Source organism: Triturus cristatus, chromosome 10 (genome assembly GCF_964204655.1).
Source record: "Triturus cristatus chromosome 10, aTriCri1.1, whole genome shotgun sequence".
In the NCBI taxonomy this organism is placed as follows: domain Eukaryota; kingdom Metazoa; phylum Chordata; class Amphibia; order Caudata; family Salamandridae; genus Triturus; species Triturus cristatus.
Genome location: NC_140593.1, coordinates 1083459646 through 1083487014, shown reverse-complemented (window position 1 = coordinate 1083487014; position 27369 = coordinate 1083459646). Strand labels below are relative to the sequence as shown.

Here is a 27369-nt window from a genome sequence, read left to right as displayed (position 1 = left end):
TTCTGAGGCAGAAGTTGAAATAATGTGAAAAAACAGTGTTGTGACACCCATCCCTTCAAGCAACAAAGCAAAAAGATGTTGGACAAGATGTGGAGTATGACAAAGGATTGAGATGGAGAACAGCTGAGACACATCCCATGACTCACTGGAGTGTAGAATTATGCTTCTGTGTCTGAGAGTGAGAATGAAATCCTCCCAACAATCATTCCTTTGAAGCAGATGAATATCAACCAGCAAGAGCACAACTTTCTTCTTAAAGGTATTTGCAAATGGATCCTCGTAAACATAAGAGGAAGCTCACGCTATAACAAACCTGTCACAAGCAGGGCTGATAGCCCTAGATCCCGGCACAGGTTGAGAAGTGAGATCAGTTGATAGATGCCACTTTGAAGAAGAAAATGTAGGCCACAAAGAGCCCCGACGATATCAGACATCGGATGCCAGAAGAACAAACATACACCCCCAACTTCCACTGTCCCAAGGGAGCAGTGATGAGGAAGATGGGTTGGCCCTGCCTTTCCTCTCCCACACATCTATGTATCCACACAAACGTGGAGCTAAAATGAAGAAAATCCTGGTGTGACTATATACTGTGGTGAAACCCGGGGTCTCTGGGCATTGCATCTATCTCCAAAAGACCCTCTTGTAAAATGGCACAGATCTGTAAAGGAAACTGATGAAAAGGACCACCTGTGTTGAGTGGCGGTCTCTAATGTGTCCCCTTGTTTATTAGTTTATTATATTTGCTGGACAGGGGATACCCTTTAGGAAGCAAAGCATGAATTGTTTATGTTACATTGAAAATTAGTTGTCAGTGCTCTCATTAAAATGAAAATCACAGTTACCTGGTCAAGCCTGACACGTTTTAGCTGCTAACGCATTAAACACAAGGGTATGCTTGTTCACTTCCACGTTAAGGTTGCTCACTTCGATGTTAGTTGGGAAAAGAGTATTAGCATTGAGTTAGAGAACATATATTGTGACAAAGAACCTGGGAAATATGGTATTATCAACAGTTTGGATATTAGTAGTGGCCTCTGAAGGGCCAGTGTGAAGAACAGAGAGTGGAAGGGAGCCTCTAGATGGTCTTTAAGGAGACAGTTGGTCCACAATAGAAATTAACTGGCGATAACTGCCAATACAGAGCAATGTTGGTTCAAGGATGGGGCCAATCCATTTTAAAGTTGAAGTGTTTTTTTCTTTGATGTTAACTGTTTATTTGTGCCTTTGTTTTAAGTTTCATTATTTAACAGAGTTTGGAAAAAAACAACGTAGTCAGTGTTTGGCTATTTACAACAAACAAAAACAAATAAAAGAAAATACATTTCATATGAACCAATTTAATTAAGAAAAGAGTGTTCTCGGTTTACAATATAATCCTGGATATCCGCACAGGCGGAGACATTAAGAATACTCATCAATATCAAAGAAGATCATATGATAAAGAACTTATTTTTACAAACCAGAGTCTATATACTGAAAAAGAAACAAAAGTGTTAGTTTAAGGGGAGTATCTATTTACCTTTCTGTATAGAGGTCACTAAAACATTGTGGAAATCAACAATGAATAGAAAGAGGAGGCACAAACAGATGGCATCAGGTAGACAGGCAGCAGAGGGGAGCGGACTGAAGGCAAGCTGGACAGGAGAACTGTTGCTGGGGGAGGTGGCATGAGGAAACATGTTCAATTGGGTCGTGCTGCGGCATCCATTGAGTACGTATTGGGAGGGTGAGGGGAGCGCTGGGTGGAGGGAGGAGGGAAATGGCAGGAAGAGGAAAGAAACGAGGAGAAAGAGGCAAAACAAAGGGCAGAAGAACTAGCAGAAAAGGCAAAACGGGAGAAGAGGGAAAAACGGACGGTAGAAAAACGAGCAGAAAGACGAAATTGACGGCAGAAAAATGAGAAGAAAAGATGAAACGGACGGCAGAAAAACAAGCAGAAAAGACAAAACAGAGGGCAGAAAAAGAGCAGAAAAGACAAAACAAAGCACAAAAGGGCAAGATGGAGGGCAGAAAAGGCAAAATGGCGCACAGGCGGGTAAAACAGATGGCAGAAAAGGTAAATCAGAGCAGAAGAGGGCAAAACAGAGGGCAGGAAAACAAACAGAAAAGTCAAAACAGAGGGCAGAAAAAGTCAAAACAGAGGGCAGAAAAATGAGCAGAAAAGGCAAACCAGAGCAAGAAATGAGCAGAGGAGGCCACAAGCAGAGGGTACCAGACTGTGGGCAAACTGGACAGGAGACCTGTCGCAGGAGTGGTGGAGGCAGGCACGAGGACCTGCTCCCTAAAACATTACATTGATGGAAGAGTGCACCATCATCTTATTATATCATAAGTTTTGATTTGTACAAACCAAAACCCCAAGCAGCAACTGAAGGCAGAGTCATAAACGGTAACTAACAACGTGGAATTCATAATCAGATTTTCTATATCAACAGTTTATGGGGCTACCCCAGTGTTTCAGTGTGTCAGACTAAATACACAAATATACCGTGGCATGAGTTGGCCTTCTTGATCTGGACTCATTTTCTCCTCTGCTATTAGAAGCTCAGTTTGGCAATCCTCGTCTTCAGTCATTGAGGGGTGTGGGCTGCTCCCTGCAAATAAATCAGAAGAACAAGTTACAAATCCAAGGGCTGCAAAAGCAAGATCCAGGGTGTACGTTTTAACCCAAGGTGCGCAAGGTTCTCATCCTACCCCCATCATTAATCTCGGTTTCTCTCATATAAAGAAAGTGAGTGCATATAGTAAAGCAAAATCTAATGTCAGTCCCTTCAATGTTCACTTTAAGCTCTGATCTTTAGGAGGTTCACATTGAAACAAAAATAATTCCAAGATTCTGTGCGGTAACTTATGTTTGGGACAATACACAAGCTTTGTGCAAACGCAAATTGATCTTAGGTGAGAGACAAGTGCTTTCTAAAGTTATAAATGGTAGTTCCCAATTTACAGAATCTCAATCTGCAGACATTTATGCATACAAATGCATGTAATGACTGGGGAAACTCTGCAAGTATGATGGATTTCTCACAGCCTACAACTTTCCTGTTAATCTGGGTGTTATCAGGGGACATGTGATGGGGAGGTGGGAAGATCACTCAAAAAGTTACGATGGGTAGTCGTAAAAACTTCCAAATGCTTTTTGAAGCTAAATGTTTTGCACCTACATCCTATGAATAGAGTAGGTGGGCAAATTTGATATGTGGGTATAAGAGAGAGGAGAATTTAGCTATCAGAAGAAAAGTGCTATTGAGGATGAGACACCTAGATTGCTCATGTTTCCTAGCATATCATTGGAGACCACTGACCAATTACTATAAGGAGTCACCTCTGTATCCCCTTTGGATCCCTGACCCCTGAAGGTGCTTAAAAGTGGCAGAGAAGCTATTATACCCCACCTTACCACGGTCATGAATCTAGCCATCTCAGAGGGGCAATCTCCTATGGCTTGGAAGGCTGCAGTTATTAGGCCGCTTCTAAAAAAGCCCTCATTGGACCCTATGGAACTAAAAAATTACCGCCCGATTTCCCTTCTGCCAGTTCCTGCCAAGATCTTAGAACAGTACTTAAATTCTCACATCAGTGCCTATCTAAGGGCCAATCAAATTCTTGATGGTTCACAGCACGGCTTTAGAAGATGTCACAGTACGGAAACTGCACTTACTGCAGTAATTAACAACATCTGTACTCAGGTGGATGCAGGCCACACCACCCTACTGGTCCTGCTCGACCTTACTGCAGCGTTCGATACCCTATCTCCACTTAGACTTGTGCACCGTCTCAGGGTAATAGGGATCGGTGGTTCGGCTCTGGGGCTCCTCGCTTCCTTTCGTAGAGATCGGGCATAAACGGTAAAATTGGGCAATTTCTACTCTGCTCCAAATTCCCTTTTGTGTGGAGTCCCTCAGGGCTCCTCCCTAAGCCCCACATTATTTAACATTTACGTTGCCCCACTGGCCAAGGTGGTAAAATCCTTTGGTCTGGAAGTGTTGTCAAATGCGGAAGACACTCAAATTATGGTGTCCATCACCCATAGCATTAGTGAATCCGCCACCAATTTCAAAAATTGTATGGAAGCAGTCGCCTCGTGGATGATGCAAAACTTAAATTTAGGAGTCCTAGTGGACAATTCCCTTTCTTTGAGTTTACAGATTAACAGGACAGTGTCGACTTGTTTTGGCTTAATCAGAACCATTAGAAAGATTTCTCAGTTCCTATCATTTGCATCCCGTAAACAAGCTGTCATCGCGTTAATAATGTCCAGATTGGACTATTGTAACGCTCTTTATTTGGGTATTAACAAGGGACTGGTGCAACGCCTACAACTGGTGCAGAATGCCGCTGCCAGGCTGGTAATGGACTTGCCAAAGTACCACTCAGCATCTGCTTCTCTTTCCACATTGCACTGGCTGCCACTGGATCGCAGAATCCTTTTCAAAACACGCTTAAGAAGCACGCTGGCGTGGCCGCGCACTAAATGCTACTTGATTTGACTATTACGTGGTGGGGGGAACTCTAATTGCGAACTTTGCACATGTTATACTGCTTTTTTAAAAACTGTGATTGGGTTTATTGACCTGTGTGACAACTCAAAATTATTGGAGCCATAGCCACGCTATTTTTAGGTTTTAAAACGAACTCGCGGTGTCCGCCGGTAAAAGCGGACCCGATAACACCGAGGTCAGCGGTCTAGCTGCTTTTCTCGCCCTGCCCTACTTAAGAAGCACGCAGGCGTGGCCGCGCAGCAGACGTACGCAGCGGGCGCGCCGAAGGCGCGCCAAAGTCAAGCCCGTCTGCGCACCGGCCCCGCAAGCGCCAGCCACGCTGCTCGAGACGGCAAAGGGAGTGATGGTAATAAGGAAAGAATTAGCTATTCCAGCAAGGCAATAAAGCAGATCGGTAAGTCTGAGAGCAACAGGATTAGCACATCCCATTTGGGAGGTACAGCGAATACTAAGATCGACCTTATCAGGAAAAATGCCATACTGGGAGGGCTTCTCAATGTCAGATCTCTGCCCAAACATCAGGTGGAGATCCAACTGCTGCTTGAATTCCACTGTCTAGATGTTCTTTTTATGACAGAGACTTGGACCCACTTCGGCCTGGAGGTAGAATTGGGGTTGGCATGTCCTTTGAGCTATAAAATCCTACATAAGCCTCGTGAGAGAGGACGAGGAGGTGGAGTGGGGATCATCTTTCGGGAAGCCCTGAACTTCACCCAGCTGGAGATTGATGAAGTGGAGGGCTTTGACATTTTTGGCTTCTCACTCAAAGATCCTAAGGGCTGTTTGTTGGCGGGCATTGTCTGCTATAGACCACCAGGATAAGTGATTTCATCTCACCTGCAGGTTCTAATAGCTGTTATTTGCAATTTGGCTATCACCCACGCTAATTTGATCATTATGGGTGATTTTAATCTATGGTGCAATGGAACTTTGGATCTTAGCCTTAGCACTCTTACTCAGGCTTGTGAAAGCTTGGAACTGCACCAGTGGATCAGCGAGGCAACTCATAGGGGGGGAAATACGTTAGATCTAATCTTCTCTAAAGAACAGACTTTGGGAGCAGTAGAGATCCTCCCGATCGGCTGGTCAGATCATCATCTGGTCAAGTTTCAGATATTTGACATCAGAAGAGCACAGCCCGACATCAGAGAGGCAAGGATGTTTGAGAGCAGAGATTGGAAAAGACTTAATAAGAGGAAGACTAGTTCCTCCTCGGTATTCTCTTTTGAGAATAGCTTTAATAATGAGAGGACAGTGGAAGAGAACTATACTGACCTCTGTGATCAGATTAAAAGCCAACTTGACCAAATTGCCCCTATAAAAAACTGTAAGAAGATAGGCAGGTCATCCGCATGCTGGTATGATGATCATCTCAAATCTCTGAAATTGGGCTGCCGGCAAGCCGAGAGGAATTGGAGAAGGACTTACTCGGATGAGGGCAAGTCATCCTGGAAAGCGGGGTTAAGGGAATATAGGAAAGAAATTGATTTGGCTAAATCTGAATATTTCTCTAATATTATTTTAAACTCAAAAAATAATAATAATTCCCGAACAATTTTTAAAATAGTGAAAGATATGACAGCCCCGGAGTGCGTACAATCCAAAATTCTGCCTACCCAAGTCCTGTGCGATAGCTTAGGAACTTTCTTTATGGACAAAATTAACAACATCATTGATGGGTTGAAGATGCCTGCTTCTCCCTGGAAAGAGGGCTCTACGGATGCAATTAATGATGCAATAAAGCTGGGAAAGGCAAGAAGTATAGAGATGGGCCTGATGCCTGTTATGAACTACTTTGAGCCAGTCTCGGAGGAGACCTTTTACAGAGCTGCTGCAAGTGTGTCTTCAGGGTCCCCTTTGGATCCTCTTTCGCACAAAATCTGGAAGGAGCTAGGCCCTGAGCTCTTTCCTCTCTTGCGTCAGATCTGTAATGGCTCTCTGGCCTCGGGGTCGGTACCGGCATGTTGGAAACAAGCGGTGGTCACGCCACTTTTGAAAAAAACAACTCTGGACCCGACCTGCGCCGCTAACTACAGACCCATTTCCCTTCTCCCTTATCCGATAAAAATCATCGAACGACTAGTCAGCAGAACTCTGTCTCAGTTCCTGGAATCAAATCTCATACTGGATGACGTCCAGTTTGGCTTTCGACCTGGCCATGGAACTGAGACTGCTCTGGTTACCGTATTAGACGATCTCCGATTGCGGGCGGACAGGGGGCAATCTGGAATTCTTATTTTGCTGGACCTGTCCGCCGCTTTCGATATGGTCAACCATGGCATTCTGCAGACTAGGTTAGAAGAAGTTGGAGTGTCAGGTATGGCCCTTGAATGGTTCCGCTCCTATCTTTCTGATAGGTGCCAGGCGGTTTCTCTTCCGCCGCTGCAATCTAAGTTCTCCAGTGTCTGCCATGGCGTCCCACAGGGATCGGCGATAAGTCCCATTCTTTTTGAAGGCGCATGACGTGAGACTGGTGAACTATGCCGATGACACCCAAAACTTCTTCTCTTTGGAGGGACACCAGTCGATCCCGCTGACTGCCTTTCATGACTGTATGCGGGATACTGCGCACTGGCTAAGAACTAACTATCTCCAGTTTAATTCGGATAAGACTGAAGTCTTATATTGTACTACGGGAAGAGTCCCTCCCCCCTTACCTGGAAATTTCTGGTCCTCTTCCTCTATGGCTACCCTGACACCGGCTAAAGCTGTCCGCAACTTGGGAGTTACGTTTGATGCTACTCTAAGTCTGGAGACACATGTAAACAAGGTGGTGGGGACTTGTTTTGCTTTGATCAGGGCCCTGAAGAAGATCCTTCAGCTATTACCAGAGAAGGCTAGAGCATTGGTCGTTGGGGGTATCATTCTTAGTAGATTAGATTATTGTAATGCTTTACTACTGGGGGCCCCTAAGATTTTGTTTGAGCGTCTTCAAAGGGTGCAAACTATAGCGGCTAAACTGGCTCTGATGAAACCACAACACTCATCAGGCTCGCTGGCCCTTGTAGAGCTCCACTGGCTGCCTTTAATGCAAAGGGTGCAATTTAAGTCCTTATGCCTGGTTTTTAAGGCAGAGCGGTACAAAAGGGGGTGGTGCCAAGCCATGCCTTCCCTGGACCGGAAACAAGTTTCCTAGGACCGGTTTCTGGCATTTCAGCTGTCTTCAGCCAGGCTTGCTTGAATCCAGTGGCAAGGTGAGCAAGGGACTCACGTCTGAGCATACCATGCCAACTTATGGCGAACAAAGCGGTACAAAAGGGGGTGGTGATGGACGGAGCATCAAAACCAATCAAACACTCACACCCAGCCAACAGATCTGGGTTTGATCCATCACCATTCTTTAGCCCACTCTGCCACCCCAGTTCAGACATGGCCATAAGCAAATCAGTCTGACCCTGTGCCTCATGGGAACAGTCCAGCCCGAACTGCCAAGCCATGCCTTCCCTGGACCAGAAACAAGCTTCCTAGGACCGGTTTCTGGTATTTCAGGCGTCTTCAGCCAGGCTTGCTTGAATCCACTGGCAAAGTGAGCAAGGGACTCACGTCTGAGCATACCCTGCCAACTTATGGCGAACAAAGCGGTACAAAAGGGGGTGGTGATGGACGGAGCATCAGAACCAATCAAACACTCACACCCAGTCAACAGATCTGGGTTTGATCCATCACTGTTCTTTAGCCCACTCTGCCACCCCAGTTCAGACATGGCCATATGCAAATCAGTCTGACCCTGTGCCTCATGGGAACAGTCCAGCCCGAACTGCCAAGCCATGCCTTCCCTGGACCGGAAACAAGCTTCCTAGGACCAGTTTCTGGCATTTCAGCCGTCTTCAGCCAGGCTTGCTTGAATCCAGTGGCAAAGTGAGCAAGGGACTCACGTCTGAGCATACCCTGCCAACTTATGGCGAACAAAGCGGTACAGGCAGTACATGGCCTCGGTCCCTTACCCTTTCAAAAGATCTTCACTTGGTATACACCTACGAGATGTCTTCGTTCCGCCACTGCTCACTTGGTGAAAGTTCCCAAGATTCGTAGAGCCAAGGCAGGGGGTATGGCCTTTAGCTTTGCTGCAGCCAAACTATTGAATAGCCTCCCTTTGGAGCTCAGACAATCCAATGACCATTTACAGTTCAGAAAACAGATTAAAACATGGCTGTTTCCCAGAGCCTGTTAGCTCCGGAATCACTCCTTCTGTATTAAGCTTCGCTTCCTTCTCTATCATTTGATACCGAATCTTGTACCATAGCGCCGAGGTACCCGTTGGGTATTTGTTACGCTTTATAAATGTTGCATACATAAATACATACATGCAAAACCTTCTGTTTGACTCACAATGCCTACTATGGTCTTGGACCTGAGGACATCAAATCCATGTTCAAGCGCTATATACCCACTAGGGAGCTTAGGTCGGCGAGAAAAAACCTCCTCATAGTACCAAGGTTCAAAAAGATGAAATGGGGAGGTAGAGCATTCTCGTCAGCCACAGCTAAGTTGTGGAATTCCCTCCCGGAAGAAATTTCCGGGCAGGTGTCACATTCCCTTTTTCGCAAAGCTTTAAAGACCTGGTTGTTTACAACTATCCCTGTCTGAGTGTGTTTCTGTCTTGTCTGCACATTGTTCTGCTATAGCAACTTGATACCCTTGGGCTAAGTTAGCGCTCTATATATTTTATATTCATTCATTCAATCATTCATTCATACACCACTGTATGAAACAGGAATTATGTTGCCACTGTCCCAACAACTTTTTGCCCCGATTAGAACCAATAGGTGCTGGTTTTCGACTGACGGTGCACAGAAGCCTGCTAACCAGGCTCCAGTGCCAGTGTTCTTTCCCTAAAACAAGGTAAACTAGTCTAATTGTGGTACAATTGACACACACTTTAGCACCCCTGTCCCCATTGCAGACTGCGTGTCATGGTGCCCACCATGAGTGAAAACACAATATGGTACACTCACTCTGTGCCATGCCAAAGTCACGGCATCCAATATATGTAACTCACCCCTACAGCAGGCCTTGCAGCCCGAAGGCAGTGTGCTTTATATTACATGTGAGGGCGTATCTGCATGGGCAGATATGCCCCAGTGCGGTCTAGTTCAATTACTAGATGGCACAAGTGAACAGGGAACCCATCATAAGTATATGTACAGGGCACGGGTCATTACAAGTTACTCAGGTACATGATGGCTTTACTAAAACCTATGGTGTTTGACCTTGTCTTAATAAACCTGTACTGTTGCAAGTACAATATTTATTATGACATGAACCCAAACCTACCACTAGCTAGTGTGCTGGCTGACCAGTATTAACCACCCTGCCACTACAGATGAATGAGCTCCTGGCCCCTGTAGGTGAAAGATCATGCTGTGAGGTCAGAAATAATGCCTACTTCGGAGGAAGGTATTCACACCTCCTCCAGCAGGATGGTTAATGATTTAACATATCAAAGACAGGGGCTTTGCAGTCCCTGCCGCCTTTGATATGCAACCTCGGCTTCTCCCTAGACCTGGGAGATGCCACCTGCTGCTCTGAGGCCACTTTGGCAGCAGGAGAGGAGGGAAATTAGCTATGCAAGCAGGCGTGTTGCACCACCAGGCTAGCCACACCCCTAAGATGCGCAACCGGATGGCTTCACAAAAGAAGGATCACAAGACTTTTACAAACCTGAAGACTTACAGCATTTTCTAGACAGTCAAACAGTTCAGGATATGGATGTACAACATATTTCTCATGAGCATTCTGGTCAAAGTTCTACACAACCTCAACAGTCGACAGATAAAAGGTGTCGCAACCTTGGGGATGTGCGTCCTCGAGGTAAAGAAACAGAGCGACCTTTTCGTACACACGAGGATCAAGCGTTTTGGTGGAGTTAGGAACTCTCGGACAGGGTTATGCCCACTCCCCACAGGAAGTAGTCATATAGGGGTGTAGTGAACCCAGGGTTAAGTAGCCCATTGGCTACTACCCTTCACTCCCATGAACACCCTTAACTCAGTATATAGGTGGCCCCCTGACACCAGGAACTCATATTTGGCGGCCGGGAAGAAGAATAAGGACAAAGAAGAGCTGGAGACGCAAGAACTGTGGACTAGCTGTGGACTTTGGCGCCAAACCCTGCCTACCTGTTCCTTTCCCGACAATTGCAAAGGACTGACTCATCCTGCAGCTGTGCATCCTCCCAGAGCCTTGGAGGGCTGCCAGCACTTTGCTAACCAGCCAGCATCTCCCTTGAAGTGGAGCAGCCACTTCAAACCCACCTACCACGAAGTCCGGTTCAACAATTTGCTGACTACCGGGGCCAGGGATGCAGCAGCATTTAAGGAGGTGGTTTATAAAACTCCCTGAAGTCACCCTGTCTCTCCAGCGAGTTTCGAGATCCTTGAACCCCAGGGTACCGGAGCCCTTAGAGCAGCCAAGCTTGTTCAGTGTCCAGTTCAGACCCCAACAACACCAAGACAGATCTACCGACTTAGGATGTCAGCATCAGAGAGGGCATCATTGAGAGTGGACATGTTGTCCTGTTTTGTCCCAATCTCCAGGTCGACCTAAAAAGTGAGAGCCTCAAACGCAAGTGACCCGCCGGACAAAATACCTCTGCACACGAGCCCCACAGCCTGAGTCGGAGCCTACCGACCAGGCACCCTTGCTCCAGAAACCCTCAAGAGCCAAGATCCCCTTTGGGTTCAGCTGGGCTGGTCCCCACTTGAAGCTTTTTTATTGCTAAAGGTTTCCCCGTTGACTTTAGCTGTAGCGTTAAAGGCTACTCTTGCAAGCAGCACCTACGCACCAGGACACACCGGGGCAGGTAAACTGAAATGCTGGTGGTTCTAAAGTCCTTGGCCCATACTTACCTTAAGTCCAGAAGAACAACCCTGAAACTCAATTGCAAGTATCCTTATGTAGTGTATGTCTCTCCAATATGATAACATTACTGTGTTCAAGGCTCATGCCTCAAATCTATTTTCTGTATTTCTGAAAATCGCTAACCCGAAAAGTACTTACCTGATCTTGAAGATCCTGGAGATTAAATTAACATAAAAATCTATATTATTTTTCTAAATCGTCTCGAATTTCCTTATTGAGCGTGTGGCTCATTTATTGACTCTGTCGCAACGGTGACGGAGTTCCCTCTAGTCCAATATAGTGGTCACCCCACTGTGTTTACATGCAGGTGGACTTTAGGATTAATCACGGCGGAGACTGCTGGGTATCCGCTGTGATTAATCCTCCTCGACATAAATAGGGAGCAAGGGCCGTCGGAAAAATGGTTAGATGTCTGCCCTCCCAAAATAGATGGGCAGACAGGTAAAACCTGGTGGCAAGGAACAGTAAAAACAACATTATAATGCTCTCCCTATTATAGGAGAAGTGTCCCATTTCAAGGGGAGTATTACATTTTTATTTTCAAAAACAAAATCCAGTTTTGGGATTTTATTTTTTTAAAGAGTACTGTTTGCTACAAGGCTGCTTTCTTCCGACGCAGCCCCATAGTAAACATTAGAATGCATTGACCGGAATCTCTGTGACGACGGTTCCTCCCATTGCCTTTGTAAATGACGGCCAGGTAGGGGGTCATTTAGCAATCTGGTGGGCGGACTAGTCTCTGCGTGGTGGGCATACAATTCTCTGCCAGGCCAGGGGTGAATATACTCCATCCACCAGAAACTAAATCAGGCCCTCAATCAAATAACTGAAATATAGATCTGTCTTCAATGATGTAACCAAGAGCATCTTTTCTGACTGTTTTCCAAAAAGCATTACCCTCTGGAATTTTGTCATGCAACAGGTTCATGTAGCGGTAGGGTTAAACCTCAGGGATCAGAGCAGTGAAAAACCCAATCCAGAATTTGCCTTCCCTCTGATAGGGTAGGTTGCCTTTACTGATGGAGATGCAAGATTCGGCAAGCAGCCAACGGCCCAAAGCCGGAGACTATGTACATTTATTGTCCACAAAGAAAAGCTACCAAGGTTATGCCACACAGCTGACCTTGTTGATAGTGTTTATGAGAGTTGTTAGATTAAGTTAAAGCAGCAAAATCATAGTGGGATTAGCCCAGTGGCCCAGAAGAACTGAAATCCATCTATCGTAGCTAAGGTACCGTAGAACCAGAGATTTGTAGTTATTTTACTCTAAACCATACCTATTGAAGGGCTAGAGCGATTCGACAAAATGTGATTCAATTACAATTAGTAATGACTCGAAGTGCAGGACCACCAGCAAGACAGGTGGGAACAGGAAGTGGCCCAACTGTCGGGTTGCATAGGTTGATTGCGAGTGAGCAAAGATGGACTGAATGAATACCAGACTAAATGCAGTCTGTCTGCACCATGTAAATACAGTCCCAAACAATGATATAGACAAGAAGAAGCTTCCCTTGGAGGAGCTGCAGAAACATCCTTGACCATGGGTCCACCACTGATGAAGCAAGGACGCATAGAAAAAAGACTTGCTCTGAAGCAATCCGCTCCTTTAACTCACTAACAAGTTAATAAAATGTTTTGTGTAAAACTAATGCGCACCGCATGAATACGCGGGTTAGTGAAGCTTGCTTATGTGTTTTCTAACGTGGATAACATGAACGAAGGACTAAAAATGCTTTAAACGGGAAATCTTTACTTCACATGCGTCAACTGCATCTACGTAGTATGACGAGCTATCGCTTGGAGGGAATTTCTGGCGCATGCGAAGAAGACACTAAAATGAAGTCTTGCAGACTCGCGTGCATGGCATCTGCTTACTTTGAACAAAAACAAGCTATTTTACCAATACTAATGTGGGGAAAGTATTATAAATAAAAGGGAATAGAGTAGAGGTGGGTGGTATACAGTGCGACCATTTTATTTGTGAAATTAATATTTGTCTTTCTGACTTTATCACTAGTGCGTATTTGAGCCTCTTTTGCATAGCCGGATTGAATGGAGTGATGTGAAGCCCGCGCATGCCCACTGAGTGAAGCCATGGCGGCCATGACAGAGCTATTGAAAGGGAGCCAAACTAGAGAGATACAAGCATAGGAACGGATGTTGAAAAGTTCGACAATGAGGACTCACATTCAGAATGCTAATAAATTGTTGCAAGATTGAAATAAAGACCGATGAGAACTAAAATTATAAGTAAAAATTAAGGGGATGGGTTTGCGAACAATAGTTGGACTGATATTATTGACATGTAAGCATGGTGTGATAGAGCTTCCCCTCTTGCCTGACCAATCATATTTCGTATTTTTACGATATTGAAACTTTAGTGGGTGGAACATGAAGAACGAAAGGTATAATTAAGATAGCTTTAGTTAGTTAGACAGAGAAGGAGAGAAGAAGATGCAGAGCTCTGGATGCTGTCTGTGCAGCGGGAGATGCTGTTGCTGGGAGAGATGCTGTGAGATGCTGATGAAGAGCCGAATGCAGAACCTTCTATCCTAATTTAATTGGGTTAGATCAGGAGATCGCGGAAGAATCTCGAGGAGGAAGAGAGTATCAGAGAGGGATGCGGCGCAACCGTCGGTATTTTAGAGAGGTCAACTATCCTGTCCTGAATCCTGTCCTGAAGTCTGCTGCCTGAACTATCCCGGGGGACCTTTACCAGCCCTTTGGCCAGGGGGGTTGGTCTTTCACACCATTCTTGGTAACTATAATTTCACATTATTCGCAGATGTTCTTTTCTCTCTATCCTCTCACTTTCTGAGCTTTAGCTATTGTGTGAGTCCGAAGTATATGCTTGATGTTTAATCAATTGCATTTTCTCTCCTAAGAATGATGGTGACTGTACTGTATTTTTGAAGTGGTTCACATGCATTTAATTTAGATAAAGATTTAAAGTTTTGCTGAGTCTGTGGTTATTTACTTCAAGGTATAGAAAGTTAGCATTATCTTAATTATCACCATCAACTAGTTCAACTAATGGTCCATCAACCAGAGAAAAGAACTTTTTTATCAATGAAGGGTTAGTAGAGGTACCAAATAACTAATCATGATTATTGTGGAAAGTATAGAAACTTTAACTAAACCCAGCAGTCTACTCAATTGTGTGTTTATGGGCCCAAGTGAGTATATGGTGGTAGAGTATCTGTTGCTGGTACGCCGCTGGATCAGTTTTCTGGTAGCAGAGTTAGGAATATGCTACTTACCAGTATGCATCTGTTCTTGGCATGTAGAGCTGCAGATCTACACACTTGTGCATATATCGCCATCTGGTATTGGGCCTGGATGTTTGCAGTTTGTTTTTCCTCTTGGAAAGTCTTTTGAAGTCACGAGTTCGGTGACTCCTCCCTTGGATCGTATTGCGCATGGGCTTCGGCTCCATCCTCAGATTGTTTTTCGCCAGCAGGGAAAGATGGAGCGTAGTAATAACAGTGAAGATGCCCATGTGTGTGTTATCTAAATAAGATAAGCTGGAACAGATACAGGTAGCCGGGGAGGCGGGTGGGCGTGTGTAGATCTAGAGCTCTACATGCCAAGAACAGATGCATACTGGTAAGTAGCATATTCCGTTTGAGGCATATGAGCTGCAGATTACACACTTGTGCATAGATTATATAGCAGTACCCACCGTTAGCGGCGACCACCCGTATCTGTTGCAGTGGTTTGAAATAATGTTTTGAGTACAGCCTGGCCCACACTAGCTTGTTGCTTAGTTTGCACATCTACACAATAGTGTTTGGTGAAAGTGTGCATGTTGACCATGTAGCTGCTTTGCAGATATCATCTAATGGGATGTTCCCTAGAAAAGCCATTGAAGCCCCTATTTTACGTGTAGAATGGGCTTTAGGGGGAACGGATAGCTTTCGTTTTGCTTTATGGTAGCAAATTTGAATACATTTGACAATCCACCTAGCTATCCCCGACTTGGAGATGGGGTTGCCCTTGTGTGGTGGAGAGAAAGAGACAAACAGTTGTTTGGTCTTACGGAAAGGTTGTGTTCTCTCAATGTAGTAGAGTAAGGCTCGTTTGACATCTAGTGTGTGAAGAGCTCTTTCTGCAACAGTTTGTGGTTGCAAGAAGAATACTGGTAGTTCTACAGATTGGTTTAGGTGAAAAGGAGAAATGACTTTGGGGAGGAATTTTGGGTTGGTACGGAGAACCACCTTATTATGGTGCATTTGTAGAAAAGGTTCTTGAATAGTAAATGCTTGTATCTCACTGACCCTTCTGAGGGAAGTGATGGCTACAAGAAAAGCGGTTTTCCATGTTAAGAATTGAAGTTCACATTTGTGTAGGGGTTCAAAAGGAGGTCCCATTAGTCTGGTGGGAACGATATTTAGGTTCCACACAGGTGAGGGTGGCACTCTGGGGGGAATTATTCTTTTAAGGCCTTCCATGAAGGCTTTAATGGCAGGTACTGTAAAGAATGAGAGATGTTGCCTGTTTTGTAGGTAAGCTGCTATGGCTGCGAGGTGTAGTCGAATGGACGTAAAGGCTAGATTGCACCTTTGTAGGTGGAGTAAGTAGCCTATGATGTGTTGAATGGATACATCTAGGGGATCGATGGTGTTGTTATGACAATAGATAACAAAACGTTTCTACTTGGCGGCGTAGCACGCTCTAGTGGTAGGGCGCCTAGCTTCTTTGATGACGTTCATACAGTCAGGGGGAAGATTTAGGTACCCGAATTCTAGGATTTCAGGAGCCAGATCGCAAGGTTGAGCTGAGCTGGGTCCGGGTGTCTGATCTCTCCATGGTTCTGGGTTAAGAGGTGTGGAGAGAGGCGTAATTTTTTATGCGGTACTACCGATAGTTCCAGCAGTGTGGTGTACCACGGTTGTCTGGCCCAAGTTGGCGCTACTAATATTAGTATGAGGGAGTGCTGTTGTAGTTTGCACACTACTAGTGGAATGAGTGGGAGAGGCGGAAAAGCATACGCAAATCTGCCTGACCAATTCATCCATATCGCATTGCCTTTGGACAAGGGGTGTGGGTATCTGGCGGCGAAGCTTGGGCATTTTTTGTTTTCGTGGGTGGCGAAGAGGTCTATCTGTGGATGCCCCCACATTTGAAAGTATGGGTGAAGAACTTGCGGGTGAAGCTCCCACTCGTGGAGTTGTTGTGTTTGTCTGCTGAGTAGATCTGCTATAGTGTTTTGTAGTCCTGGGACATGTTGGGCTAGGAGAAAGATTTTCCGGGGTATGGCCCATCTCCATATGCTCTGTGCTAATTGAGAGAGCTGTGCAGAGTGCGTGCCGCCTTGTTTTTTAATATAATACATGGCTGTCATGTTGTCTGTGCGGATTAGGACTGCTTTGCCCGAAATTTGTGTCTGAAAGGATTTTAGGGCTAGGAAGATCGCTAGTAACTCCAGATGGCTGATATGGAGTAGCTTCTGTTGAGGTGTCCATTTGTCTTGCATGGTGAGATGTAATAGATGAGCTCCCCAGCCGGAGAGCGATGCGTCTGTTGTTAGTACTATCTGGGGAACCGGGTCCAGGAACGGTCGACCTTTGGAAAGGTTTGTGGTGGTCCACCACTGCAGAGAGCGATGGGTACGACCGTCTACAAACACCAGATCTGTTAATTGACCCTGGGCCTGGTTCCATTGGTGCGCTAAGCACTCTTGGATAGGACGCATCTGGAGTCTTGCGTGAGGTACTATGAAGATGCAAGAGGCCATCATCCCTATTAGTTGCATGAACACCCGAGCTGGAAGGGAGTGTTGTGCTATGAATTTTGCGCGTAGAGCATGGATGCTTGCAATCCTGGCAGGATTGGGGTAGGCGAGCGCTTTTGAGGTGTCTATAGTGGCACCTAGGTATTGTTTTATGTGGGATGGTTGGAGATGGGACTTTTCGTGGTTTACCGTGAAGCCCAGCTGATAAAGTAGCTGGATGGTGGTGTGTGTGTGTTGTACACACTGATTGTATGAACTGGCTTTTATCAACCAGTCATCTAGGTATGGGAAGACATGAATGTGTTGTCTTCGCAGATGTGCTGCCACCACTGCTAGGCACTTGGCGAATACTCGTGGTGCGGTTGTGACTCCGAACGGGAGCACTTTGAATTGGTAGTGTTGGCCTTCCACTACAAATCTGAGGTACTTCCTGTGAGCATTGTGCACTGGAATGTGGAAGTAAGCGTCTTTTAGGTCCAAAGTGGTGAAAAAGTCGTTTTGGGAAAGTAGCGGCAGTACCTGCTGAAGCGTCACCATATGAAAGTGGTCTGGGTGTATGTATTTGTTTAGGGGCCGACGGTCTAGGATGGGCCGTAGAGTCTCGTCCCTTTTTGGTATGAGAAAATACAGAGAGTAGACCCCTATATTTTGCTGGTTGGTAGGAACGTGTTCTATTGCCTCTTTGTCTAGGAGGGAGATTACCTCCTGCTTGAGTAGCCGCAGATGTTCTGGTGACATTGGGCGTTGTCTGGGTGGAATGTTTGGGGGGGTAGATGTTAGTGCTAGGCAGTAGCCTGACCAAATTATTTGTGTTACCCATTTGTCTGAGGTGATGGTAGTCCAGACCGGAAGGAAATGTTGGAGTCTGCCCCCGACCGGTGTGTGATGGTCTGGAGGAAGTGGAGGGAAGTCATTGGGTAGGCGCGGTGGCAGAGCAGGTGGTGTTTGTTTTGCCTCTGCCTTTGTTATTGTTACCCCTGTAGCCGCCTCTTTAGTAACCCCTTGTAAAGCTGGACTGAGTAGGGGATTTGTATGAAGTGGCAGCGGTTTCTGAGGAGTAGCCTCTGGATGTGCTCCGAAAGGAAGAGCGGCAAAAGGAGCGTCTGGGAGGGTGAGATTATAAGGCTCCAATGGATTTTACCGTGTCAGTGTCCTATTTCATTTTCTCTAGGCGGTCATCCACTTTGGGGCCAAACAGATGTTCCTGGTCAAAGGGATGGTTGAGGATGGAGGCTTGTACCTCCGGTTTAAACCCTGATATCCTTAGCCACTAGTATTGATAGCCCTAGAGGCTGTGTCTGCTGCATTTAAGGCACAACGTATGGAGGGATTGGTAATTGTTTTGCCCTCCTGAATTAGTTAATTGGCCCTCGCTTTGTATTTATCAGGGAGATGGTGCATTATGGCTTCTAGCTCGTCATAACGGGCCCTGTCATACCTCGCTAGTAGTGCTTGTGTATTGGCGATACGCCATATATTGTCCGCTTGAGATGCAGTACGCTTGCCTGATGCGTCCAAGAGTTTAGACTCTTGGTCAGGTGGTGGTGCGTCACCTGACGCCTGGCAGTGGGCCCTTTTCCGTGCTGTGGATACCACCAAGGAATCTAGTGGCGCTGGCCCTCTGATGTAGGAGGGGTCTGTTGGGGCGGCTATATATTTTTTCTCAATGCGCGGGTTAATGACCCTGGCCCTGACTGGGTCCTTAAAGACCTCCGGCGCATGTTTTATAACACCTTTTAGCATAGGCAATATGGAGGTGGTCCTATGTGTGGTGTCAAATGTATCTAGGAGGAAATCCTCCTCCACTGGGTCGGTATGTAAATCTACCACGTGGTAGTGTGCCGCCCTTTGCAATAAATGATTGAACCCCAAGGAGTCTTCTGGTGGAGAAGGTCTGGAAGGGTAAAGATCGTCTTGTGGGACGTTAGGGACATCAGGGATATTATAATCGTCCCATGGGTCTCGGGATCCTGTGGCAGTGGGGTCCCCTGTAGGTATATCTTGGGGTACATCCCCTATGTCCTCGTATGGATCCCCTTGATCATCATCATCCGGGGATGGGGTGGGGGAATGATGAGGTGGGGGTGGCGGGGGTGGCGAAGGTGGAGGAGGGGAAGGTGGAGGAGGTGGTGGAGGTGGGAAAGGTAGTCTGAAAGGGGAAGTAGCAGAGTCCTTCCTTTTTGGAGGTGGAGCAGGTTTGTCTAATTGTCTCTTTTTGATAGAGAGCATTAAATGTCCAGTTTTGGGATCCTTAATGTTTTTTGTAAGGGATCCGGTATAAATAGTTCTGGAGAGGTTGGTTGGTCCGTCGGCGCCGAAGGCGTCGGGCCGTTGATTTTTTAGGCTTGTCGGTGCTGGTTCGTTGTTTGGAACCATGCTTGGAAAGCTCCGATTGTTTAGTAGGCGCCGAGAAGGATTTCGGCTTCGAAATGTCGGTGCCGGTGGTCTTGTGGCCTTTTGTCGGTACCGAAGATGGGGTCGGTGCCGAGGAGCTGGGTCTCGACCCCGAGTGTTTCGGTGTGGGGCTCGGTGTCGAGATGGAGGCCGGTTTCTTTTTCGGTGCCGAAGAGTGTTTATCGGCTCCGACGGTGGGCTGGATCGAGCCCGAGCCGCCTGAAGGCTTAATTGGCTTCTTTACCGGCCCCGAAGGTGCGGTGTGGGAAGCAGTGTCTTTGGTCTTGCTTAGGCCCGTAGGCGAAGGCGTGACCAAAGCCTTTTTCGGTGCCGGCGAGGGTGTGGGGGGGGGGGGGGGTAGAGTAGTACTCACGACCCTCTGTGCCGGAGTGATGTCCTCTGTAGGAAGGTGAATATTTGACTATGGTTACCCCAAACTTTCTGCCTAGTGTCTAGCTGGTTTTTCGACTTAGTTGGCCTGAGATCCTGCCATTCAGGGTCTCAGGCAGTCTGCTCTCTCTTTAAAATGGACTCCATGTACCCTAGGTACATACCCAATTGGTAAGGATCACCTTATTGGACCCTGTACAGTGTACCCTAGGTACCCAGGGCATAGGTGTACCCTAGGCCTACCAGGTGCTGCAGCATGTATTATGCCACCCCTGGCCTGGCCTTCCAATCAGACACAACTGGCTGATCTCTCAGCTGGGGCAAGGTCGTGTAATCACCCCTTGCTTAGGTGTAGTATTCCTATACCTACCTTATATATAGACACATGTGTACCTATCAGCCACTCCTACGGCAGGCCTTAACAATCCTGGAGGCAGAGTGCTTGGTAACATGTGAGATGGTGCTCTAGCATGAGCTGAGCCTGTCTGCAGCTTTCGGAACTATGTCCTTATAGCTGTTCTATGATATAGCCTACCATATACTCTTAAAGTACCTTATAATTCCTAAACGGTTATGGTAACTATGGTTTGGCTTTATCAAATCATGTCGTGTAAGGTGTCTAACACTTTGGAATAATACCCCCATACCATTTCTGGTGATGAGGATATTATTCCACCCTTCTAGAGGGAGAGACATGTTAAAATCCTACTTTGCTGTTTAACTCTGACCAAAGCCTCAGCATCACAAAATGGATGCTGCTGTCACAGACACGAGTCTGACCTCCTGCAGCTGGGAGCCCTCCCAGCCAGGGAGGCCTGGACAATAGGTTTCCTGCTTGGGGAGGTGCTAGCACCTCCCCAGACAGACTTTAGTGTATTGGGGCAGGAAGGGCTGAAAGGAATGAGACATGCACAAAACCCACTTACCCTGACAGGAGTCAGCAGCCAAGGATTGTGAGGTTCTACGAATGTGGGGAGATTGGACACTACAGAGGAGATCCCAAGTGTCGCAAGCGACCCCCAGCCCCAACGGGCGGGAAGAGCCCCGGGGTAAGTAGTGTAGCGCTCGGGGTGGAGCTGCCCTTAGATAGGGAAGGGGAGTGGACAGGCCTGACCCTGGCTTCACTCGGGGATAGAGAGGTGGTCCCCGTAGTGTCCCTGCCCCCGAACACTGCTAAATATCAGCAGAGGGTGAGAGTTAACGGGGAGAAGGTGGAGGCTCTGAGGGACACAGGTGCCAGCATGACCACCGTAGTGAGGCGGCTGGTGTCCCCAGACCAAGTAGTCCCCGAGGAGTTCTATCCGGCCGTATTGGCTGACGGCAGTGTGAGTCACTATCCAGTGGCTCGTGTTCCATTTGAGTGGGGAGGAGTCAAAGGCCTACTGAGAGTTGCGGTGAGCCCTGCCTTGCCTGTGAGGTGCTTGCTAGGGAACGACCTGGATCACACCAAATGGAGAGATGTAGAGTTTCGAGCTCATACCGAGATGCTGGGATTACCAGGGTGGACCTGCGTAGTCACGCGGTCCATGGCTGCCCGGCATGGAACTCACCCCAGGTTGGAGCCTTGAATTATGGCCCAACCCAACGCCAAGCGCGGAAAGAAGAAGGTGGTAGAGGACACGCCCCATGAGGTGGGTGGGGAGGCCGGAGTCCGCGGAGGTGGATGTCGTTCCCGTGGGGGACTTGCCGACTGGCATGTGGAAGGAGGGCCTACCCAGGAGGAATTTTGTCAGGCACAAAGGGCGTTCCCCACGCTTGAAGGCATGCGGCGACAGGCTGAAGCCCAAGTGGCCAGTCAGGAGGCGGGCGGATATCATGTGTATTGGGAGGATGGTCTCCTGTACAGTGAGTCTAAGGTGCCGGTACATGGATGTTACCGGGCCTTCCTGCTGGAGTTAGCGCACAAGATACCCTTAGCCAGACATCTGGGTCAGGACAAAACATTTGCGCGGTTGGTCCCACATTTTTATTGGCCCAGGATGAGGATCGCCTCAGACACCTTTTGTAAGACCTGCAAGTCTTGTCAGGCAAGTGGCAAGACTGGGACTAAATTGAAGGTCCCGTTGGAACTGGTCCCGGTGGCCGGGACCCCTTTTGAGAGGGTCGGCATAGACATTGTTGGGCCATTGGACCCTCCGACCGCAGCGGGACACCGGTTCATTCTGGTCTTGGTGGACCACGCCACTCGGTACCCAGAGGCTATTCCTCTGAGGACCATCACTGCACCAGTGGTGGCGCAGGCACTGTTGGGGATTTTTACCCGAGTGGGATTCCCCCAGGTCGTGGTGTCGGACAGGGGCACGAATTTCATGTTGGCCTATATGCAGGCCATGTGGAAGGAGTGTGGAGTGACCTACCGGTTCTCCACTCCTTAGCACCCCCAGACTAACGGGCTCGTAGAGCGCTTCAACAAAACCTTGAAGGGAATGATCCGTAGCCTGCCAGAGGGCTTGAGGCGTAAATGGGACGTCCTCCTCCCCTGCTTGTTGTTCCCCGACCGGGAGGTACCGCAGAAGGGAGTCGGGTTCAGCCCGTTTGAGTTGCTCTATGGCCATCCCGTTAGGGGTCCCCTCAGTTTAGTGAAGGAGGGGTGGGAGAAGACTTCGCAGAAGCTTCCCCGTGACATTGTCAGCTACATGCTGGCGTTCCGCAGCCAGATGACCAAGCTGTGGAAGGCGGCCTCAGAGAACCTAGAGGCTAGCCAGACCGTTATGAAGGAGTAGTATGACCGCAACGCTCGGACGGTCGAGTTGGACGTTGGACAGAAGGTGTGGGTCATGGAACCTGGGGAGCTTTGTGCCCTCCAGGACCGGTGGACTGGCCCGTATGACATTGTGGAGCGGCAAGGCCAGACCACATACGTAGTGGATCTAAAGACCCCCCCGACAGCCCCTGAGGGTATTCCACGTCAACCGCCTGAAGCCGCACCATGAGCGATCAGAGCTTGCTCTCCTTATGGTGATGGATGGGAGCGAAGAGGAAGAGAGTGAAGCTCTTCCTGACCTTCTAGCGGTACAGGAGAAGGATGGCTCGGTAGAAGGGGTAGTCCTTTCCCCATCCTTAACCCCAGAACAACAGAGGGACTGCCGCCATGTCCTGGGACAGTTCGCCTCGTTGTTCTCCCTCACGCCTGGAATCACTCATCTGTGTACCCATGATGTGGACACAGGGGACAGCCCCCCGGTGAAGAACAAGTCTTACCGGCTCTCTGACCGAGTGAAGGATAGCATCCAGCATGAGGTAGCCAAGATGTTGGAGCTGGGGGTGATAGAACCTTCCAGCAGCCCGTGGGCTAGTCCGGTGGTGTTGGTGCCAAAAGCGGCCCCACCGGGTACCACACCGGAACTTCGGTTCTGTGTGGACTACAGGGGGTTGAACTCTGTCACGAAGACAGATGCTCACCCCATCCCATGAGCAGACGAGCTGGTGGACCGGCTGGGAGCAGCCCGGTACCTCAGCACCATTGACCTGACATCCGGATATTGGCAGATTGCCATGGCCGATGGAGCAAGGGAGAAGACAGCATTCTCCACCCCCGAGGGCCACTTTCAGTTCCGAGTGATGCCCTTTGGTGAATCAGGTACTATCTGGTCTGGAGTCCTTCTCAGCGGCCTACCTGGATGACATAGCTGTCTTCAGCAGCACCTGGGAGGACCCTCTTCAGCACCTCCAGGAGGTATTGTGGGCGCTGCAACGCGCTGGCCTCACCATTAAAGCCAGCAAGTGCCAGATTGGACAGGGATCTGTCGTGTACCTGGGACACCTGGTGGGCGGAGGTAAGGTGCAACCCCTCCAGGCCAAAATAGAGACCATCTTGGCTTGGGTGCCCCCCAAGACCCAAACAGAGGTCCGAGCTTTCCTCGGCCTCACTGGGTATTACCGCCGGTTTGTCAAGGGATATGGTACCATCGTAACCCCCTTGACAGAATTGACATCTAAGAAGCAACCTCGCAAGGTTATATGGACAGCTGCTTGCCAGGAGGCATTTGACACGCTGAAACATGCGATGTGTACCGCTCCAGTACTCGCAACTCCAGATTTCAGTAAGGAATTTATTGAACAGACCGACGCCTCAGAGCACGGCATAGGTGCGGTGCTCTCGCAACTCAACACCGAGGGCCAAGATCAACCAGTGGCCTTCATCTCCAGAAGACTCCTCCCTCGGGAACGGCGATGGAGCACCATTGAGAGAGAAGCCTTCGCGGTGGTCTGGGCTCTGAAGAAGTTGAGGCCATATCTCTTTGGAACTCACTTCCTCATTCAGACCGACCACCGGCCCCTTCGCTGGCTCATGCAGATGAGAGGCGAAAACCCCAAGTTGTTGAGGTGGTCCATTTCCCTGTAGGGGATGGACTTTCGGGTGGAACATCAGCCCGGAGTTGACCACGCCAATGCTGACGGTCTCTCCAGGTTTTTCCGCCTTAGCGATGAGAACTCCCTAGAGGTTGGGTAGCTCTCCCCTCTTTCGGCTGGGGGGGGACGCGTGTTAGACATGTCAGCCCTAGGGTGGTCTCCCCCTCTATTTTTGATCGTGCCTCATTTTTTCCACCCTCATTTTTATGTTGGGCCTAGGTCTCCGGGCGCCTTTTCATTGCCAATCAGTGTTAAGGTGCAGGTGCTCCCTTCTCCCAAGATGGCTGCCACAGGCCCCTGCTACTGCAGAGTGGTCTTTACTAGTAGCACCCTAGCTGCCAGGAGCTGGTTGGAACCCCACAACAATGTTGCGACACCAGCCCGCCTTTTTTGTCCCATAGGTAGAATGGGGAAGCTCCTGGAATGTGCTGGAACCTTCTAGAAGGGAGGTGTGGTTTTTACTTTTGCCGCCTTGGATAGAGGTCACCTGACCTAGGACTACTTAAGCGAGGGCGGGGACTTTTTCTAGTCAGTTGGCCAGTTGGGGTAAAGCAGACCTGGGGACAATCCACGCAGGCGTGTAGGCGGTAGGGCCTAGCCAGGGACTTATGCCTCTGAAAGTGACAGGACTTAGGTACTGCCTTTTAAGTGAGTGAGGGATCCTGTACAGCCCACTGATCTAGCCCAGTGATAGGAGAACCCAGGGGCCATCTGCTAAGCTTGACTAGGAAGGAACTAGTCACCAACTCAATCCCTAACCCCAAGGAACAGAACACCCCAAGGGCGCCAGTGACATCTGCGCCACAAGAACTGAATGCTGAAACTTTACACAAGAACTGAATGCTGAAACTTTATGCAAGAACTGAATGCTGAAACTTTATGCAAAACTGAATGCTGAAACTTCAAGTTACGAGTGGATGCTGAACTGCTGGGGATCGTTCAGGTACTGGCGCTGTGACCCCTGCGCTCCCTGACCTGGCCTGAGATTCCCTGCATTAATCCACGTTGAGCGCTGAGCGCTCCCGCTTAATTTGACCCCCCCCTGGCGTGGGGACCTGAAGCGTGCTCACCGCCGCGTCCCGGAGGCCTAAAGTGTGCGCCCTCGTCGGGGCCCGCGGAAAAGCCCGGGGCCCCATCGCTGCCGTCGCAGCTGCTGTCGGAGGCGTGAGAGGTTGTAACCTGTCTCCCGGCTGCTGAGCGCCGTGAGTGCGGGGGCCGGAGACGTGACGGACGCCGCCGCAGTGAAGGTTCCCCCCAGGACGCCGAGATCGAGGTAACCCCCGGGGGCTGGGAGGTAGCGTGGCCGTGCGGAGGCCTGGGACTCACCCCCCTGCTCCCTGGGAGGCTGGTGGTTGACCCGGTGCGCCCCCTGTCGATCGGGAGCGGCACCGCATTCCGAGACTCTGGTTCCCCTCCATGGGATTCCCCCCTGACATCGGAACCTCTGATTCCCCTCCGTGGGATTGCCCCCCTTGCTGCTAGACTGCCGCGTACAAGGGGACCAAGTGCCCACGGCCTGAGTATTACGAGTAGTGCTGTATTCTTAAAGTTCTGCTCACCAATGCTTGATGCCTGAGTATTGCGAGTAGTGCTGTATTCTTAAAGTTCTGCTCACCAATGCTTGATGCCTGGATATTACGAGTAGTGCTGTATTCTTAAGTTCTGCTCACCAATGCTTGATGCCTGAGTATTACGAGTAGCGCTGTATTCTTAAGTTCTGCTCACCAATGCTTGATGCCTGAGTATTACGAGTAGCGCTGTATTCTTAAGTTCTGCTCACCAATGCTTGATGCCTGAGTATTACGAGTAGCGCTGTATTCTTAAGCTCTGCTCACCAATGTTCAATGTTTGATTATTACGAGTAGCGCGGTGTTCCTGAGTTCTGCTCTGAAGTGCCCCATGTTGGATTATAACGAGTAGCGCTGGGTCCTCAAAGTCTGTGCTTAAGCGCTAGTAGCCTTCCATGTGTGGCGCTACATTTTCCAGCCCTATTTCAAAGCGCTGATAATCGCTAGATACCGCGCAAGGTACCCCCCGGCATGTTGAAACGCTAGTGGTGGGAGGGGCGCAGCGCGCTGGTTAACCGCTGTGTTTACCGCTCCCCCAGGTTCGCCAGGTATTGCCAATGGAACTATGATGAATTGCTGATGAATCTGACGCTAATGTATTCAGGTACTGCCTATGGCACCATAATGAAATGCTGGCGATTCTAATGTCAATGTATTCAAGTAATGCCCATTGTCATCTCATGAACTGCATTTGAATCGAACTGCGTAGATAAACTTGTTTGATTTTCACTGAACCTGCGGTATGGCGTCCATTATTGTGTGCGTTTCCTGCTTCAGGGGATGAGTGTGTTGTATGGTCGCTTTACACTTAAGCCTTCGGGTGCCCAACCGCTCGAGTCACGTTACCCCCTTAGGGCTTGGTGACCCCAGGTCTTACAGGCACACAAGGTGCTCCATGCATAGTCCAGTTCAAACCGGCGCTGGGGCACTCCAGCCCCAGCTCTGGCGCGAAACTGGACAAAGGAAAGGGGGTGTAACCACCCCCCTTCCTGGTCCCACCCATAGGAGGGACCTTGCAGGTAGCCCAGCCCACTAGCCCAGTATATCAGTAGGTAGCTGAGCCCTGCTAGATTAGATTAACCTGAATCTGCAACTTGAACAGAAACTCTGGACCTTCGACATTCGACCTCAGGAAGAAGACTGATGAAATCTCCCTTGTGGCCAAGGAGTGACCACCCTGGGCAACCAGGAACCATCCAGCGACCGCTGCTTGCTTTGCGACTGATCCTACGAGGGACGACTGCAGAGACTGACCAGCGCGGAGACTTCCAGACACCTCTGACCCAGATCAACATCTCCAGCGAAGCTGAGACCCGTGGAGGCGACGAGGGACGTGGGACCGGCGACTTGGGAAAAGTGGCTAGTAACTGACTAGCGCGACTTCTGAGGCTTCCTCGAGGCTGTGCTTGGGGAATTGAGAAGCCCCCATCCTGAGCACCATCTGCAAAGAAGAGCAGCTCCCCACACTTCACGTGTTCTGCGTGGGGCCCTTCTGCACCTGAGTTGCTCGACGTGTTGTCCGGTTGCTGGCCCGTTGGCTAGTAGCCTCTGCGACGACGAACCT

The 27369-nt window shown here is 48.7% G+C and overlaps 1 protein-coding gene across 1 annotated transcript in view; it reads right to left on the bottom strand.

Moving 5' to 3' along the window:
- Positions 1–27369, bottom strand: part of INTS1 (integrator complex subunit 1) — a 625364-nt gene that overhangs the window by 465676 nt on the left and 132319 nt on the right. The window contains exon 7 of the mRNA XM_085629257.1: positions 2492–2597. Coding sequence (XP_085485383.1) covers positions 2492–2597 — 106 coding nt within the window. The remainder of the gene's footprint in view (positions 1–2491; positions 2598–27369) is intronic.